This window comes from Sturnus vulgaris, chromosome 4, assembly GCF_052056855.1.
Source record: "Sturnus vulgaris isolate bStuVul1 chromosome 4, bStuVul1.hap1, whole genome shotgun sequence".
NCBI lineage: Eukaryota > Metazoa > Chordata > Aves > Passeriformes > Sturnidae > Sturnus > Sturnus vulgaris.
Window position 1 is genome coordinate 5,596,296 of NC_142246.1, and position 15,308 is coordinate 5,611,603.

The following is a 15,308-nucleotide window of genomic DNA, read 5'->3' on the forward strand; positions in this document are numbered from 1 at the left end:
GGGACATTAGTGATGAATGGGTCTGGTTTGGGTGTGCACTGCAGAGTTGTGCTCCACGAGGTGACAGATGACACACAACCAGCAGTGCAGCTCACCAAGGACCTGGATGGGAAATCCACTTGATTGTGCTCTAAACAAATCACCTTATTGGTCTATTAGCTGAATCCAGCCCCTTCTTTGTGGTATGCTAAAAAGTGCACGTGAGTTATTACAGTGGAAAGTGCTTTAAAAACACTAATTGACTTTGTGTCAAGGGGGCTGATTGTATATCTCTGAACTAATTCAATTAAATGGTATAGGTGGTTTTATTTTGGTTCTTAGCCAGTTTTGCTTCCAGGTCTCTTTCAGGGGATTTGTTTTAACCTTATTGAAATTAAAGAACAAACAACAATTTCCTGTTGCTCTAGGCATTTTGTTCCTTAAAATTTCTCTTTACTAAATACTGAATCAAATTTTTACAGGGCTGGTTTGCATTACTTTGCACTGGTATTTCTGAATACCAATTTGTGATTTTCTTTTTGAGAATTAAAAATAGTTTAATATTTATTTTGGTTATTTCAGGGAAGAAAAGAATTTCACAGAAAATCGGTAGTTTTTAAGTACATTTGCATTTTACCAGCAGAAAGTAAAAACATTAATTGTTGTTTAATAAACTCCAGCTGAATGACAGATATGATAAAAGCAAAGATGAATATTTCTGTGTTCTGAAACAATGTTACTTCCCCCTCTGCACCCAAATGTTTTCTCCTAACAGTTTATTCTTTCTTTTTCTCTATGTAAATATTATGGGACTCTGATGTAAGTGTTACAGATTGCATGAATTTTCCTCTGAGGTGTTTGGAATAGACTAGCACTTAACAACTCACGCTTTTGTGGGATGTGTTTTCATTAACGGATGACTTTGTTGATGTGATTAGGCTTGTTTGCTTTGGTTGCATTTGACTCCAGCTTTGGAAAGGATGTCTGACTCTGGTGGCTCCTGGGCAGTGTGTGCTGTTGTAGTTGGCTGCTCCTAACTCCTTGGTTTGGCAATGAAAACTGCTGGGGAAGTACAGGACTTGGGTCAATGTCTTTTGGAAGTGATGGTGAATTTATCTTTGTTGCAGGGGAAAGAAGCTGATGGCCATCGTATAATAAATATCTCTTCTGTGCTTCTTAAGTGGTGTGCAAACCTCTTTATATGAATGATGCCCTGGAAAGGCTTAACTTTGGAGTGACTTTACCTTCCATTACAATCATACAATACCTGGCTCTTGGTTTGTGTAGTCTGTGACTGTGGTTTTCCCCATTGCTCCCGAGGAATTAAAGTGATGGGAGAAAGAAGTATTGTGCCTAGCAAAATAAGGGCATGTCCAGTATCAAAGCTGCCTGATTCCCACTGTAACTATACTTAAGTGTCCAGATTTTTTAGAGGATCTAGGTCAAAGTAATTTGTTCACTTGCACTTAGAGTGGGCCAGGTCCTGACTTCTGTTGTACTCATGAAAATCCACAGGAATTTGCTAAGGATTTACATGGCAGCATGAACCAGAGTCTGAATCAAAGTGATTGCTGAAAAAAATAGCACACTACTGAATCCCAGATATTGCTGTAGAAAGAGTTTTGCAAGTGAAATTTCTTAGCCTTTTTGAATCACAGAGATCAAAGATTGCAATGATCTGGCCCTACATTTCCTGGTACATGCTGGATTGTTCCCTGAGGTGGATTAACAGCTCAGATCCCAACTCTGCAGAGCATTCAGATGTCTACTTTAACTTGAAATGTGTCCATTTTCAGGGCTTCCCACACAATGTGTTGGCTGTATCAGTTCCCTTGGGAGAAATTATGATGGAATGATAGGAACTGGAATTAAGGGGTCTATTTCCCTAGACTGTTTACAGTCAGATTCTGTCTTGCTTTAGTGGAAAGAGGAGTGTAATCTGGTCTATGCACTGAAAAGGTGTTTGCAAGAGGCAGCAGCAGCTTTAGTCCTGGGACATCAGCCTGTTTTCCACTTCTGCAGCAATTCAGCCCCTTCACACAAAGATGTGAAGCCATAAATGTAATAGGTGAAGACACCTAAAACACAGCCTGCCCTGGGATGGGGAGTGAGAGTGTCCCAAACAGAGTCAGAGCAAAGGTCTGGTGTACTGCCCATGTTTTTACACAGCCACCTCCTGGCTGTCACAGTCCCTGGGGTTGTTGGCTGCTTTCCTGGAGCAGCACACACTGCTGACTCTGCTACTTTGGGGACATCTGATAGTGGCCTGAGGCCCTGCTGCCTCAGATCATAAAGATGGCTCTTAGAAACACATAGGAGATCACCCAAGGCCAAGTGCTGTCCTCAAAATGCACGCTCCAGCCCTGACAATATGTTTTGCTTCTCAGTCTTTACCTTCCTTGGTAACAAACCTTGGTGTCCCAGAACCCTTCCATTCACCTTAAACCTCCATCTCCTTTCTCACCAGTTCCTCACATGTGTGTTTGTTTTTCTGGTTAATGCCCTGCTTTACCTTTTTACTCACTCTTTTGGTGTCAGAAGATCAGTTTTTTGTCACATCATCACCATATTCACAAAAAAATAGCAATTTCAGAGCTGGGGCTCACACAGCAGCCACTCTTTGGAGATGAGTTCTCTGCCATCCCACAACAGCAGAATGCTTCCAAAGCGTGGGACAAAGCCTGGCACCCCAAAGTCTGGCAGATCAATACGAGCTTGGGTTGCTCACAATACAGATGTCCTTCCCAAGGCAGGATGGGCAGGGAATCCTCTCTTCTTTTCCAGGTCTTAAGGAAAGTGCCATGTGTATTCAAGATCTGTTCTCATCAATGGCCAGAAAAGTAGTGGAAAAACCTGGGATAGCCCATCTTCTTCCTTTTTCCAGTTCAGTGAGGCTGAAGCAAAACTGATTCCCATTTGGCTGGTTTTCAGTGTCCATTCACAATGATGTGGAGCAGGGAAGAAGAGGGCATCAGCCCAACTTCAGTGAACTTTACAGACCTCTCAGCTGCAGGGATCAAAGCAGTATGTGCCAGATTGGAGGCTGAGCTCTCCTCTTGATTTTCATAGAAGCAGCTTCAAGGTATGGATGTGCTGCTTGGACTGATGGGGAGGAAGGAAAAGCCTGCAGGAGACTGTGCCTGCTGTGCAGGTGTCATGGGTGGCAGAGCTCCCTGGGTATCTTTTTTGCCTAGCATCTAATTTGAGAGAGAGAACAGTAATGAAGAAAGCAATGTATGCTGCAAAACCATGGGATTCCTAGAAGCAATATCAGGCTGACAGTTCCTTCTGTCTCCTTTTCCAGTGGAGTGACTGGTTGTAGAGTGGGAGCAGGGCACATTTTCATGATTCTATGCACTCAGCCTCAGCAGCCAGTGTCTCCTCACTCTGGTCACTGAGCACCCTAACTCTGGCTCTCCAACACCCCTACATCCTGTCCCCTTTTTCCCTGGTAAAAGTCCCTGTCTGGTCTCAGTGGCACATGGCTGGAAATATGTTGTTGGGCCACTGTGCAAACCTCAGTGAGGACATTAAAAGAGGTCCTGACCTCTTTTACTTCTACTAAATTTCACTAAATTTTGTTTTGGCTTAGGCAAGCAGCAAAGAACAGCTTCCACATCCAAGAGGGTCTGAGCTAGGCTGCTCCTGGGTAGATCACTTCCCAAGTGGAGGGATAAAATAGTGAACCAAAACATTCCTGTACTGTTTTGGCATGTGGTCTAGAGCACATTCAGTTCTCCCCAGAGTGCAGTTTTCACACTATAGTCCTACATAGAAGAAAAACATTTCAGCATTATCCTGGGCCTCACTGCAATGTGCCTTTCAACATCTTCAGCACAGCTGGGGTGAAAGTCAGTTTCCAGCTCTTCCTGAAAACCTGCAGTGGTGGTGTTTTCCAGCCTGCCCATGTGAATGGTGATAAAGGGGTAGAAACAAGGGGTCAGTAGGCAGAGGATGCTGTGCACAGGCTGCTGTCTCGAGCAGCAGCTGCATCCTGTGGGCTGGGAGCGATTAGCTGCTGACTTTAATTTGGCCCTGGAGAGAGCCCCAGTGACCTGCTCGTGACTCGTGGTGTTGCTGTAGCCAAATCATTTCCCCTCTGCCTGATACCCAATTGAAAGAGCTATCGAAGAATTCAGTTCTTTTTGGCTTTAAGAATCAAAAGGGATTAGTAAGTATTAGATGTTTAAGAACCTTTTTTGGTTTCAGTCTTTGGGGTTTAGTCTTTGGTCCAGCAGACTCTTGCAGTCAGGCTGAGACAAGAAGCACAGAGCATTATTTCTATGTATGTTCATGGAACAAAATACAGACTCAGTTATTCTGATTAGTGACACCTAAACAGCAAATAGTTCCACTCCTGCCATATTTCAGAATCAAAAAAGCTTTCTCAATTAAACAGAGAAACCTCCAGCCCTGCTGATAAGAAACTGGAGAGCAAGAATCTTGGTCATGTTGAGTTTCCTCTTCTGTATCTCTTGCTTTGGACTGGTCATTCAAAATACTGTGCCATTTACTGTCTGTGTTTAGGCAGCAAGTGGATTGTGGTGTGTAACACGACCAGTCCTACAAACATAATGCCATAAGTTACAAGGGTAAGAACCACCAAGTGTTTGTGATCTACAGTTATAGGGCAATAAACTGCCTTCAGGTCCATCAGCAGAGCTAATGCTCCACCACATTTACTACAGAGGGACAGAAGACAGACTTTTCCCTGCACTGGTTTTCCAGCAACACACCCACTTGCTGAGAGTCCATTCAATGCCTGGTGAAGCTTTTTGTGACCTTCAGTGGATGTCAGACTGAGTGCTTGCCTTGACCACTCTCAGTTTCAAGTCTGTAAGTGATGCTGTGTTTCCTGTTTCTACATCCCAGGCAGATCTCTCTGTGCTTATCAGACGACTTCAACATTCATTTGGAGTCGTCTAGAGGAAGCAGTAGATGCAGGAGCTATGGATGGAACCAGCAATTCAAGAAATTAGTTATTTTGTTTATCCCTGAGCAAACAAACAAACTAACAAAAAATCTCTTTCTAGTGTCAACCTCCCACACATCAGAAGCTGTGAATTTAGTCTCAATTTCATGTAAAATAATGAAAATAGACTTCATAATGGCTTTGTAAACAAGGGCCTTTTGATTTCTAACCCCACAGCTGCTATTTTTAGAGTGTGATGTGTGACCCTTCTGTCTATTAATCCCTGGAAGATGCATGGCTTGGCAGTGAGTGACGTTTGTGTGAATCAAACCATCACTGATTTCCTCATCCCGTGTCTTCACATTTAGGCTGCAAATGGCTGTGTTAAATAGGTGAAATAAGTGTGGACATTAGGTATGAGAAGCCACCTGAGAAAAACCCTGAAACAAAAGGCTCAGTGTTCTCTGATGATGAAGAGAATGATTGTGCATCCATGAACAAAAGGCCCAAAAAGAAGGATCAACCCCTTGAGGTACTTTCATATTGTCGAGGCTCCTCCTTCTATGACATTCCTTCATTCTTCAACTGGAATCTTCAACTGAACAAACACCTCTTTGGTCTAAACTCACTAAACACACTTTAAGTTGCTTCATGGGAACAAAAGAACTAAAGGAAATGCAGATCTCACTGTGTGATTTGCCAAATTTTTAGCAAAGTTTTGTTATGGAGGAAATAAAACCTCCGTGGGAGATGCTGTAGGCAAAGAGTCTTTGCAGATCTGGGCAGGGTGAGATCTCCACCTGTGGGAAGACGAGTTTGTTCCCTCCCTTGGCTCAGTGTGAGGGAGCAGAGGGGTATGGTATGGTTTGCTCAGTAGGTGCAATCCCTTCTGCTGGGTTGTCCGACCTGTGGGGGCTTTCACCAAAGTCTGGGCTGCTCTGTTCTAGCCATGGAAAGGTGCAGCCTCTCCAGCTACTCCCAGAGCTGCCCAGTGGCCTCCCAAAGGAGGCAGAGCTGTTCATGCCCCCTCTAAGAGTCTTGGCTGTGCAGTTAATGACAGCTTTGCTTTAAGAGCCACAGGGTTTCCCAAAGAGCAGCCTTCTCCCAAGCTGCAGGAGGTACTGCTCTCGTTGTCTGGCTCCTGGGCTCCTGGTTTACAGAGAGCTACTCTGAGCCAGCAGCTATGGAGTCAGGTGTGGTGTGGGATCCATCACTGCCGTGCACAGCAGCTTTTCTCCTCACCCCTGCTCCAGCTGTGCTTTCTGGGCACAGCCATCCCATCCACATCTCTTGTGCTGATGGGGATTCACCATGGGCAGCTGGGGTAAGATTTCAGGCTTGGAAGATGGGGTGAACTGTTGGATTAATCCCATCTCCATGAGAAACTACTTTGGTTTATGGTCAAGCTAGACAATCGTGGGTATTTAGGTGGAGTCTAAACAAAATCTCAGCATGCTGCAGTCCCTTGTCTACATGAATATTTATACCTTGCAGCACCATGGGAATGCAGAAACATGGTCCAGCCTTGGGTGTGAAAATCCTGTAAAACAGAAATTACAAAGTCCTTGCTTTGGTGTTGTCAGGCCCTTACAGGTAAATATAGGTTAATGCTATTAAGAAAACAAGGCTTTGGATATTTATGTAAATGGAGTAGCAGAGTCTACCACACCTTGCAGTGTTGCTTGATGCAGTGACAGGGCTGAGAATCCATGCTCTGTTACAATATCTGATAACCATTTCTTGTTGTGAAGCTCATGAGACACAATGCCACACCAGAACTCTTCTGAGAGAAGTAGACAGTGCAGATTAGGGCTTTTTCTTTGATTTGTTTGCTAGCCTAACTAATGTCTGTCTGAGTCTGGAGAACAGGGTTAACCACAGGAAACCAAATTCATGGAGTTGGTCTGCCTCCTCCTGGGCAGTCTGGGCTCCTTGTGAAAGCTTTGCAATAGCTGACTACAAGGCAGAAAATTCCAATATCTGGTTTCTAAAATTATTTCAACAGATTTTGTCTGGCCTCTTTCCCAAGCAAGAGGGTGATTTTAAAGAGTTCTACCTCATGAGAATTACAGGCCTGGTGTGTTTCACCTTGGAGACCCCTTCAGCTTTGTTATGCCATGATCTGTACCCTCAGAGGAGCTGTGGATGGGTTGGACAGGGCAGGATGGGCTGGGAGACACCAGACCTGGCTTCCTGCCACCAGCGTGATCTCTAGATCCAAGAGCTGCTGTAAATGGCACCAGTTTGACCTGGCTCTTTCAACTTTTGAGTTATTAGCAATCTTTAGCCACACCTTTAACTAAGAGGGGAAGGTGTGGATGTAACTTGAGTACACAACAGGTTTCTTAAAGAAATTAATCCTCAGCTGGCCATTCATTACTGATCTTCAGGGCCAAAACTTCTGCATTACTTCATGCATGGAATGGGATCCTTGTCACAGAGGTCCCACAAAGATGGGTGAATTGTAAGGAAAAAAAAGATGTTTCTTATTATGCCTCTGAAGTTTTGTCTTGCTTTTCTGCAGGCACCGCCTAGGACCCTTAGACCTCGCTTCAGGAAGAAAAGTACCTCGTCCTCTGCCACTGAAACAATGTGAGTGCAATGAGCCAATAGCACCAAGATCCACAGAATGTCTCTCTTCTGCCTTAAAGAGCTACTCGTTCATAACATAGGAAACAGCAGTGGGATGGATGTGCTTTGATGTACAGCACTGTAGACATGGCCTTTCTCCCTCCTCTCTCCGCATCCTTCTGTGACTCGCTGCTGCCCTTTGTCCCTGATGTGGGTAGGACAGTCTGGCAGGCACCTGCAGGTGAGGGGTCCTGGTTTGGTTTTCAGAGTGTGCACCCACCCACAGCATACATTTACAGTTTCATTTGTGTCTGCATAGCTCTTGCTCTGTGAATGCCCAGCGGAAATGACAATAATCAGTTACTCATGATGCTACATTGACAGTGTATTTATTTATGGCTTTATCATGGATGAAGTGGATTTGCAGAACCCATGGATTTCTCTTTCCTCCCTTCCTCCTCAAGACTGTGAATGATGTAACAAACGTCAAAAGTACTTTGACTGTACAAAATGTCCAAGATTTGTTAGTGAACGCTGAGCTGCTACTGCGTTTTTCTGCAAGTCACATGTTCTGAGAAAATCATTGTGCTAAACCTGCAGAGACAGAATCACTTACAGAGGATGAGGAAGTGATGTGCAAGAGAAAAAAATGGTTTCAATGATGTAATGAAGGGGGAGTCCTAATTTTGATCAGCCTGAGCCAGGAGAGTATTTTGTGGAAAATAATGCGTAGAAGAACTAAATCCCACCATTTGTGGCCAATGTTCTACTGCGAGTTTTAAAGTGTGAGCAAGCCAGGCTTGAGCAAGCTGCAGCAACAGAAATTAGAATTGCTTTAGTGATGCATTTCCAGGGGAAAACACACCTTTCTCCCCTGCTGCAACAGTGCCAGTCCCAGCACTCTGCTCTGCTGCCGAGGGGCTGCTGTTCTGCTTGCATGAGCAGAGGGTCTGAGCTGCTTTTTGAAGCCTGGAGTTTCTCCTGTAGCACGGGGTTTGGTTAGAACCACAAGAACCAGATGGAGTGGTGTATTTGTATCCATATATAAATGAGAAATATAAAAGAAGAGGAAGACACGGTAGGGTTTGTGTATTTGTGCTTCAAGTTGATGTCTCTTGTAAGTGTTGAGCATGTGGAGATTCACACATAAGTTAATTACGTGACCCTTTGTGTTTGCTCTTGGACCTGTCACATAGACTAGAAAAGCATTTAGCATTATGTAGGATGTGCCATCACCGGTGGATCAGCACAGGGGCTCGATGGTGTCACTGTCATCTGGCCCAGGGTGCCAACAGCCAGCTGGAGTGTGCCAGGCTTGGAGATAACTCTGAAGTGGCCTTTGAAGCCATTTCTCTGCTGGGTGTGCATCCATATCCCAGCTGCCCATCTGGTGGATCCCTGAGGTCCCCCCCACGGCTTCCTACGTGTGTGAGGAAGAAAGAAATAAATTATGCGCACACAGAAATGTTTATCTGACCTGGCTAGGAAATAAAAAAAGCAAGCAGGTATTTCCTGTGTCTGCCACAGTATTTGGCCTCATTATCTGAGAATTTTATTTCCTTTACATGTGCTTATTAAGTAATATTTTGCAAATTTTGAAAAATTCTTCAGAAAGTAAATTAAAAAAAAACAAAACCAAACAAACCTGTCTAAAGAGTAGTTACAGAAGAGTTGGTCCCTGGAAGATAGTCAGCAAAAGCTTTGAGAAGCTAAGCTTATGTATTTTACTTCTAAGCAGCTTTAGTGTTTATTTGATTTCTTTTGGTTAACATTAAAAATAAATAAGAAATCTTCCTGCACTGTTAGCAGAAAATAAAATCCTGTTGCAAGCAAGCCATGTTTCCCTGCTATGCAATGGGCTGCTGTAAGATAAAGAAGAAGCTGACAAGTTTGCACTCAATTATGCCAAATAACCCCAACAACATAGAGCTGCATAACTTCTGACAACTTCTAATCTCAGACACGCTGTATTAACATTGATTATCACTAAAACTATTTAATGTGCGTCTAATCTGCTGTTTTACTGTAAACTTGACTGTTTAGCATTTCTTAAGTGCTGAGGTGAAATGTTGACAAGGGAGTTGCCTTATATCTCTCAAAACATTCACTGTATAAAGGAGAAAAATAAACCTTTTCATATCTCTGGAAAAGAAAAAATGTATTATGAACGGAGCTGTATATTTGTGTATAGATAGACAGACATGTGAATGCCTGACCTCGTGCACTCGTGCTCCTTGTGCTCCAGTGTTCTGTACAGACGAGAACGGCCACTCGCTTTGATTCCTCACCCTCCTCGCACAGGTTGTTTACAGGGGCTGCCCCCAGTCTGTCAGTTCCGTGTTCATTCCGGATAAACACCACCCGGGAAGGCTTTTGTTCCAGCTTTTCTCTGGAGCCTCTGCCGAGGAGCGAGCCCGGTTCGGTGAATCGCCTTCCTGCGCTGCTGCTGACCCCTCCTGGCAAAGCAGGGTGTGCAGGACCCGGCACAGGAGCGGAGAGAGGAGGCAGGGATGGAGGGTGGATGGATGGATGGATGGATGGATGGATGGATGGATGGATGGATGGATGGATGGATGGATGGATGGATGGATGGATGGATGGATGCATGCATGGATGGATGCATGGATGGATGCATGGATGGATGATGGATGCATGGATGGATGCCTGCTAGGCATGTGTTGGAAAGGAGCAGTTCTCAGCTCCCTTCCTGCTTCAGCTCTGAGTGTGCAGGCTGGCTGAGCACTTCCAGATCTCCCCTCCTAAAATCAAGCAATCTTTCTGATGGTTTAAAATAGCAGCAGATCTGGCTTAGTTAAAAATGCCCGGTTTTGGAGCCTTTCAGGCAGCTGGCCCCTACCATCAGTCCTGTAGGGCAGGCAGGCACCCCCTGATATCTCAGAGAGGGCTGGGAGAGTGGAACTCTGAAGGGAACAGGCCAACCCTAGGAAATGGCCTTTACCCAGCTCAGGGCTCCAGTGAAACGTGCATTGTTTTAAGCACATAAAATTGAGGCTGAGGGGAAGGAAACTGCAGCTGGAGATGGTCTGTGGTAAACAGGCCTGTGAGTTACCTCCCCAATTTACCATAAACTCACACAGTTATGAACAAAAAAGCCTGAAGCAGCCCAGTGCAGCCCCCTGTGCCTTCTCTCCTGCCATAAGGGTCAGCACCAGTGCAGCTCCTGTGGTCACCAGCTGCTGAATCAGGATCCCATCAAAACAAGATTTCACATGTGTCCCTGTCACCGTGGGACAAATCAACCTAAAAACCTTCTGGAAGTGCAAATCCAGCACAGAAGGAAAGAGAATCTGGCAATTTATTCCTGCTAGAAGGGAGAAAGCTGCTTGGAGAGAGACCATGCTCCTCCTGTAAACAACCTGCTGCCTCTGGCTGCTGGCGAGTCCTCGTGTCGTGATGAACCCTTGTGCTCCTCACCCACAGTCTCCCTTTTGCTGTTAGTTTCAGGTACCTGTTTTGCATCCAGCACATTTGAACTAGCAGAGAACACGTCGGGATTTGCGTTTAGACAAACTATTTAAGGCTCATAATTGTGCACTTGGTGTGATTTCTTTCCTGTGATGGGTAGAAAAGGTCTGTGATACAATGGTACACTTGGATGCCTCACAAGGACGGCCATTACAACAGTATTCCAAAGGTTGATGTTTTGCTGGTTTTGTTATACTGCTTGATATACATCTTGAATAAAGTCTTAATCTTTTCTTTATTAAAAAAAAAACAAACAAAAACAAAACCAAACATCTTTAGTCTGTTCAATGTATCTGGCAGGCCAGAATAATCACTTTGATTGCTGTATTATTTTTATCTGAATTCTGGCTGACTGTATATAGATGTATTCACTAAGTGCTGCATGTCCTTCAGAACTTTCTGTATCATGAACTGGAAAAAGAACAAAATACAGCTACTGAACACTCTGAGTAACTAGTGAATTCATTGCAATGCTACAGCCTTGTACAGCAAACCACCTCTGCTAAACAGGCAGCTCTGGGGCTGATAACCAGGGACTGTCTGCTCAAAAATGGGTTATCAGGGAATGCTTTAAAGCACTGCTTTCATAAACTGTCTGGAGCATCAGCTTTGTAGAGGAAACATCTGATCCAACCCCTTAGCAAGACCAGGGTCGAGTTGGTCTGCTCACTCCAAACGGACCCCATGATAAACATTTGGTTTGTTCCATTTATGTGTGACCAGGAATGTGCAGTGTGAGGTGTAGTTAGGCTTAAAGGAAAAATAAAAAATTACTCTGACTTGTCTGCTTGGGGATGTCATGCAGGACACCAAGAATACTCAAAAACCAACAGAGGACACAACATCTGAGTCCTGTAATGAAAGCTGGTGGCCGATACATTTTAAAATCAATTATAAAACCAGCATGTAGCTATGAAACTCTGGTTTGGGCTTTTTTTCCCTACACTTTCTAGCATCGTCACAAGGCAACAGTGTGTTATTGTAACATATGCTGAGATGGACCCTGCTCTTTTTTCCTCTTCCCTAGAAGACTCCATTCAGTGACCCACCAGTAGGTATGCATACATAAAAATAGATTCTTGGGTTATTTAAACATATTTATTTTTAAAATAAGATAAAAATATGTTGAATTATTCACTTTTAGTCCTGTTTAGCGTATTCCTCCATGTTAGACAATCATAGGAAACCACCAGACACCAGAATGTGTAGGCAACCAGCCTGACCTCTGCTAAGTAAAACACAAACTGCAGATGAAGATAATCTTGAGTATTCCTTTATTTTGGGCATTGATTCCCATAATTCTGCTCAGATGATATGCACATGTTTATTTTAAAAAAGTACAGGCATTGCAGATTTATGTTCCAAAATCCAGACCATGCCACACGACCATTCCCCCTTTCCTAGAGATGTGCAAACCCAAGATTTCTACACACGAAGGTTTGTGCGGTCGTGGTACTTCTGGTAGGGGTCATCAACGTACCAGTTCCTCCTTTTCCAGAAGGAAGTGGTCATTTTATCCAGGAGTTTACACTGTGTCCTCGTGCACAACACAAACTCCCTCAAACGCTTCCTCTTGGCAGCTGACTTCTTCCACAGCCTCTTCTTATAACCAGACTGTCAGGAGAAAACACACACAAAAATCCCCCCAGTTTTAGTAGGTCACTGCAAATACACAAACACAGCCACACTGCTCAGCAAACCTGGATAAATCCCTCACTTTCAGGAAAATGGGAGTCTCTCTACACAGCTTTTTTTAACTTCCACACCAGCCACTGCCTTCCAAGGGAAGGAAAACAATTATACTTTACCCTGTAAACTGTAGACTGTAAACAAAAGGCTCTCATTATCCAAAAAATCTCACCTTTCTCCTAACCCAGAGGCCATTGTGCAGCCGGAGGAACCTTTTGACCACAGATTTCACACTTTTCCTCTTTCCTTTCCGTAAGCTGCAGTAGGTGAGGGTCCTCGCTGGCTGCTGGAGTAAACTTGGAAGTAGAGGTGTGACACTAAAAAAAAAAAACAGACCAATCCCAAAACAGGGAGGAAAAGAGAACAGGAATGAAACACCTTTTTCTAAGAGTAATCATTGCCTTTATCCCACATAGAGGCATCAGAAGGGCTGTGGCTTGTTTGAAGGGTAACAAAGACTCCTCTAATATTACAGCACAGCACCTAATGGGTGTAGAATACCAACAGCAGGGCCGGACTCTCGTCAAAATTCTGCTCAAAGTTATTCCACACAGAGCATCTTTTTTTTTAAATCCAAAAGCAGTTAAACACTCAGAAGCAAACATTCAGCTGTTATTTGGATTGAGAAACCACTTTTAGAATATTAATCACAGAACATTTTGGGTTGGAAGAGACCTCTAGAAATCACCAACACCTATCAGCAGCAAGAGAAACAGCAGTGATTACAAGAAGACTAATAGTAAAACACAGCTGCAAAGAATATCCTAATTTACCTCCTGCTTTAAACATGAATAGTGACTGAAGTGGGAGGCTTGCAGTGGTGGAGTCACCATCTCTGGAGGGATGTAAAATCTGTGCAGATGTGGCACTTGGGGACATGATTTAGTGCCGGCCTTAGCAATGCTGGGTTAAGAGCTGGACTTGATGATCTTAGAGGTCTTTTACAACCTATGATTCTATAATATTCATATATATGGAGGAGTTTCAGCATATATACTACACATATTTTATGTGTTATATAATACTACATATTATATTATTAAATATGACATAGGCTATACTAACAATTTAATATTAATGCATACGATGATAAACATGTTATGTATACGCTATATATATGTTATTATATATATGTTATATACTGTGAATATACATAATAAATTCACAGTATATTATATATTATATAATGCATATGTAACGGAGTAAAATATATATTACTAAATATATGTATAAATATATTTTAAAATAATATAAATGTATTTCAAATTATTTATATTTATATGAAATAATATAATACATATAAAATATATAAGGTGTACAAATAAAAACATATATTAGGTACAATATATATAAGATATATAAACTCCGCCATATATATCTGAAACGCCTTTTAAGGGTATTTTTAAGGAGGGAGAAGCCGCGGAACCGCACCTGCTGAGTACCGAGGGGGTCCCTGCCCGGGGCCGGTTCTCGCCGAGCAGCCGCGGGGTCCAGAGCGGGGCCGGGGCCGGGGCCGGTCCGTGCCCGACGCACCGGGCGGAGGGGCCGCAGAGCGGGAGCGCGCGGGGGGCCCAGCGCCGCAGGATCCCTGCGGGGACACGGGAAAGCCTCAGCACAAACGTCCCAGACACACACCCCCAGCCCCGGTATCGGCACCGCCCCGACACCGACACCGCCCCGGTACCGACCCGCCAGGGCCCCGCGCGCCGCCGCCGCCGCCATGGCCACGCTGCGCCGGGCGGGGCCGCGCCGGGGCCCGCCCACGGGGGCTGAGCCGCACCGGAGCCGGGAGCCCGCACGGCCCCGGGATCCCACACAGCCCCAGAGGCTTCCTCGTCCGCCGCGTTCTCGGAACCGGCCCAGTCCCGGTCCGTCACCCCGCGCACTTGTCACCTTTAGTGACCGGCACACACCGACACTCCGCCCCAGGGGCTTTGAAGCCAGTTACTAAAGTCTCCTAAAAAACTCACCAAGTGGATTTAACTCGTTGGTGAACATTACTGGTGTATTCTGATTTTTTTCTCTTCAGAAGTCTGGCCTGACTGGTTGAAGGATGAGATAAAAATAGCTCCTGAGAGCTCTGAGTGAGAGAATGTTTATGAGCGAGCTGTGAAAGGTTAAACCTTTAAATTGTTGATAAATGCTATAAAATATGCTGTGTTACATTCAGACTGGGGGACTGGAGCATCTCTCTCCTGGGGAAAGGCTGGGGGGAGCTGGGGCTGTTCAGCCTCGGGAAGAGAGACTTGAGAGGGGACCTGATCAATGTCCGTCAGTGTCTGAATTTATTTCTATACTGTCAGTGCTCGGAGCAGGGAACGGGCAATGGCATAAGAGAGAATGGGCAGAAGCTGATCCCAGGAAGTTTCACCTGAACATGAGGAAGAACTTTACAGCGCAGTGACCGAGCACTGGCGCACATTGCCCAGCGAGGGTACGGAGTCTCCTCACTGGAGATATTCCGGAGCTGTCTGGTCGCAATCCTGGGCCGTGCGCTCTGGGATGATCCTGCTTAAGCAGGGAGGTTGGGCCAGACGACCAACTATGCTCCCCTCCAACCGGACGCATTCTGTGGTTTTTATTTTTTATTTTATTTTATTCTGTCCCGCCCGCCCCGCGAGGGTTCCGGCAGCGCGCGAGCCCCGCTCCGCGCACGCGCCCTCGCGCGACG

The 15,308-nt window shown here is 44.8% G+C and overlaps 2 protein-coding genes across 2 annotated transcripts in view; one reads left to right on the plus strand and one right to left on the minus strand.

The window, feature by feature from the left end:
• REEP1 (receptor accessory protein 1) overlaps nt 1–11,397 on the plus strand; it is a 67,013-nt gene extending 55,616 nt beyond the window's left edge. The window contains exons 8-9 of the mRNA XM_088162989.1: nt 5,284–5,423; nt 7,416–11,397. Of these exons, the coding sequence (XP_088019115.1) occupies nt 5,284–5,423; nt 7,416–7,487 (212 nt within the window). The 3' untranslated portion in view covers nt 7,488–11,397. The remainder of the gene's footprint in view (nt 1–5,283; nt 5,424–7,415) is intronic.
• Nucleotides 11,191–14,383, minus strand: MRPL35 (mitochondrial ribosomal protein L35). The gene is made up of 4 exons (XM_014895172.2): nt 14,326–14,383; nt 14,069–14,225; nt 12,810–12,954; nt 11,191–12,562 (listed from the first exon to the last, which is right to left on the minus strand). The coding sequence occupies exons 1-4, from the start codon at nt 14,357–14,359 to the stop codon at nt 12,374–12,376; spliced, it is 525 nt and encodes a 174-aa protein (XP_014750658.1). The 5' UTR covers nt 14,360–14,383; the 3' UTR covers nt 11,191–12,373.
• Between the last annotated feature and the right edge of the window lie 925 nt (nt 14,384–15,308).

Excerpts from the sequence above, each read along its gene's own strand:
- MRPL35 (XM_014895172.2), bottom strand. The coding sequence starts at position 14,359 with ATGGCGGCGGCGGCGGCGCGCGGGGCCCTGGCGG. Across the intron at positions 14,226-14,325 it reads GGCGCGCGGGGCCCTGGCGG|GGATCCTGCGGCGCTGGGCC; the intron begins GTCGGTACCGGG and ends GTGTCCCCGCAG. Across the intron at positions 12,955-14,068 it reads ACCCCCTCGGTACTCAGCAG|TGTCACACCTCTACTTCCAA; the intron begins GTGCGGTTCCGC and ends TTTTTTTTTTAG.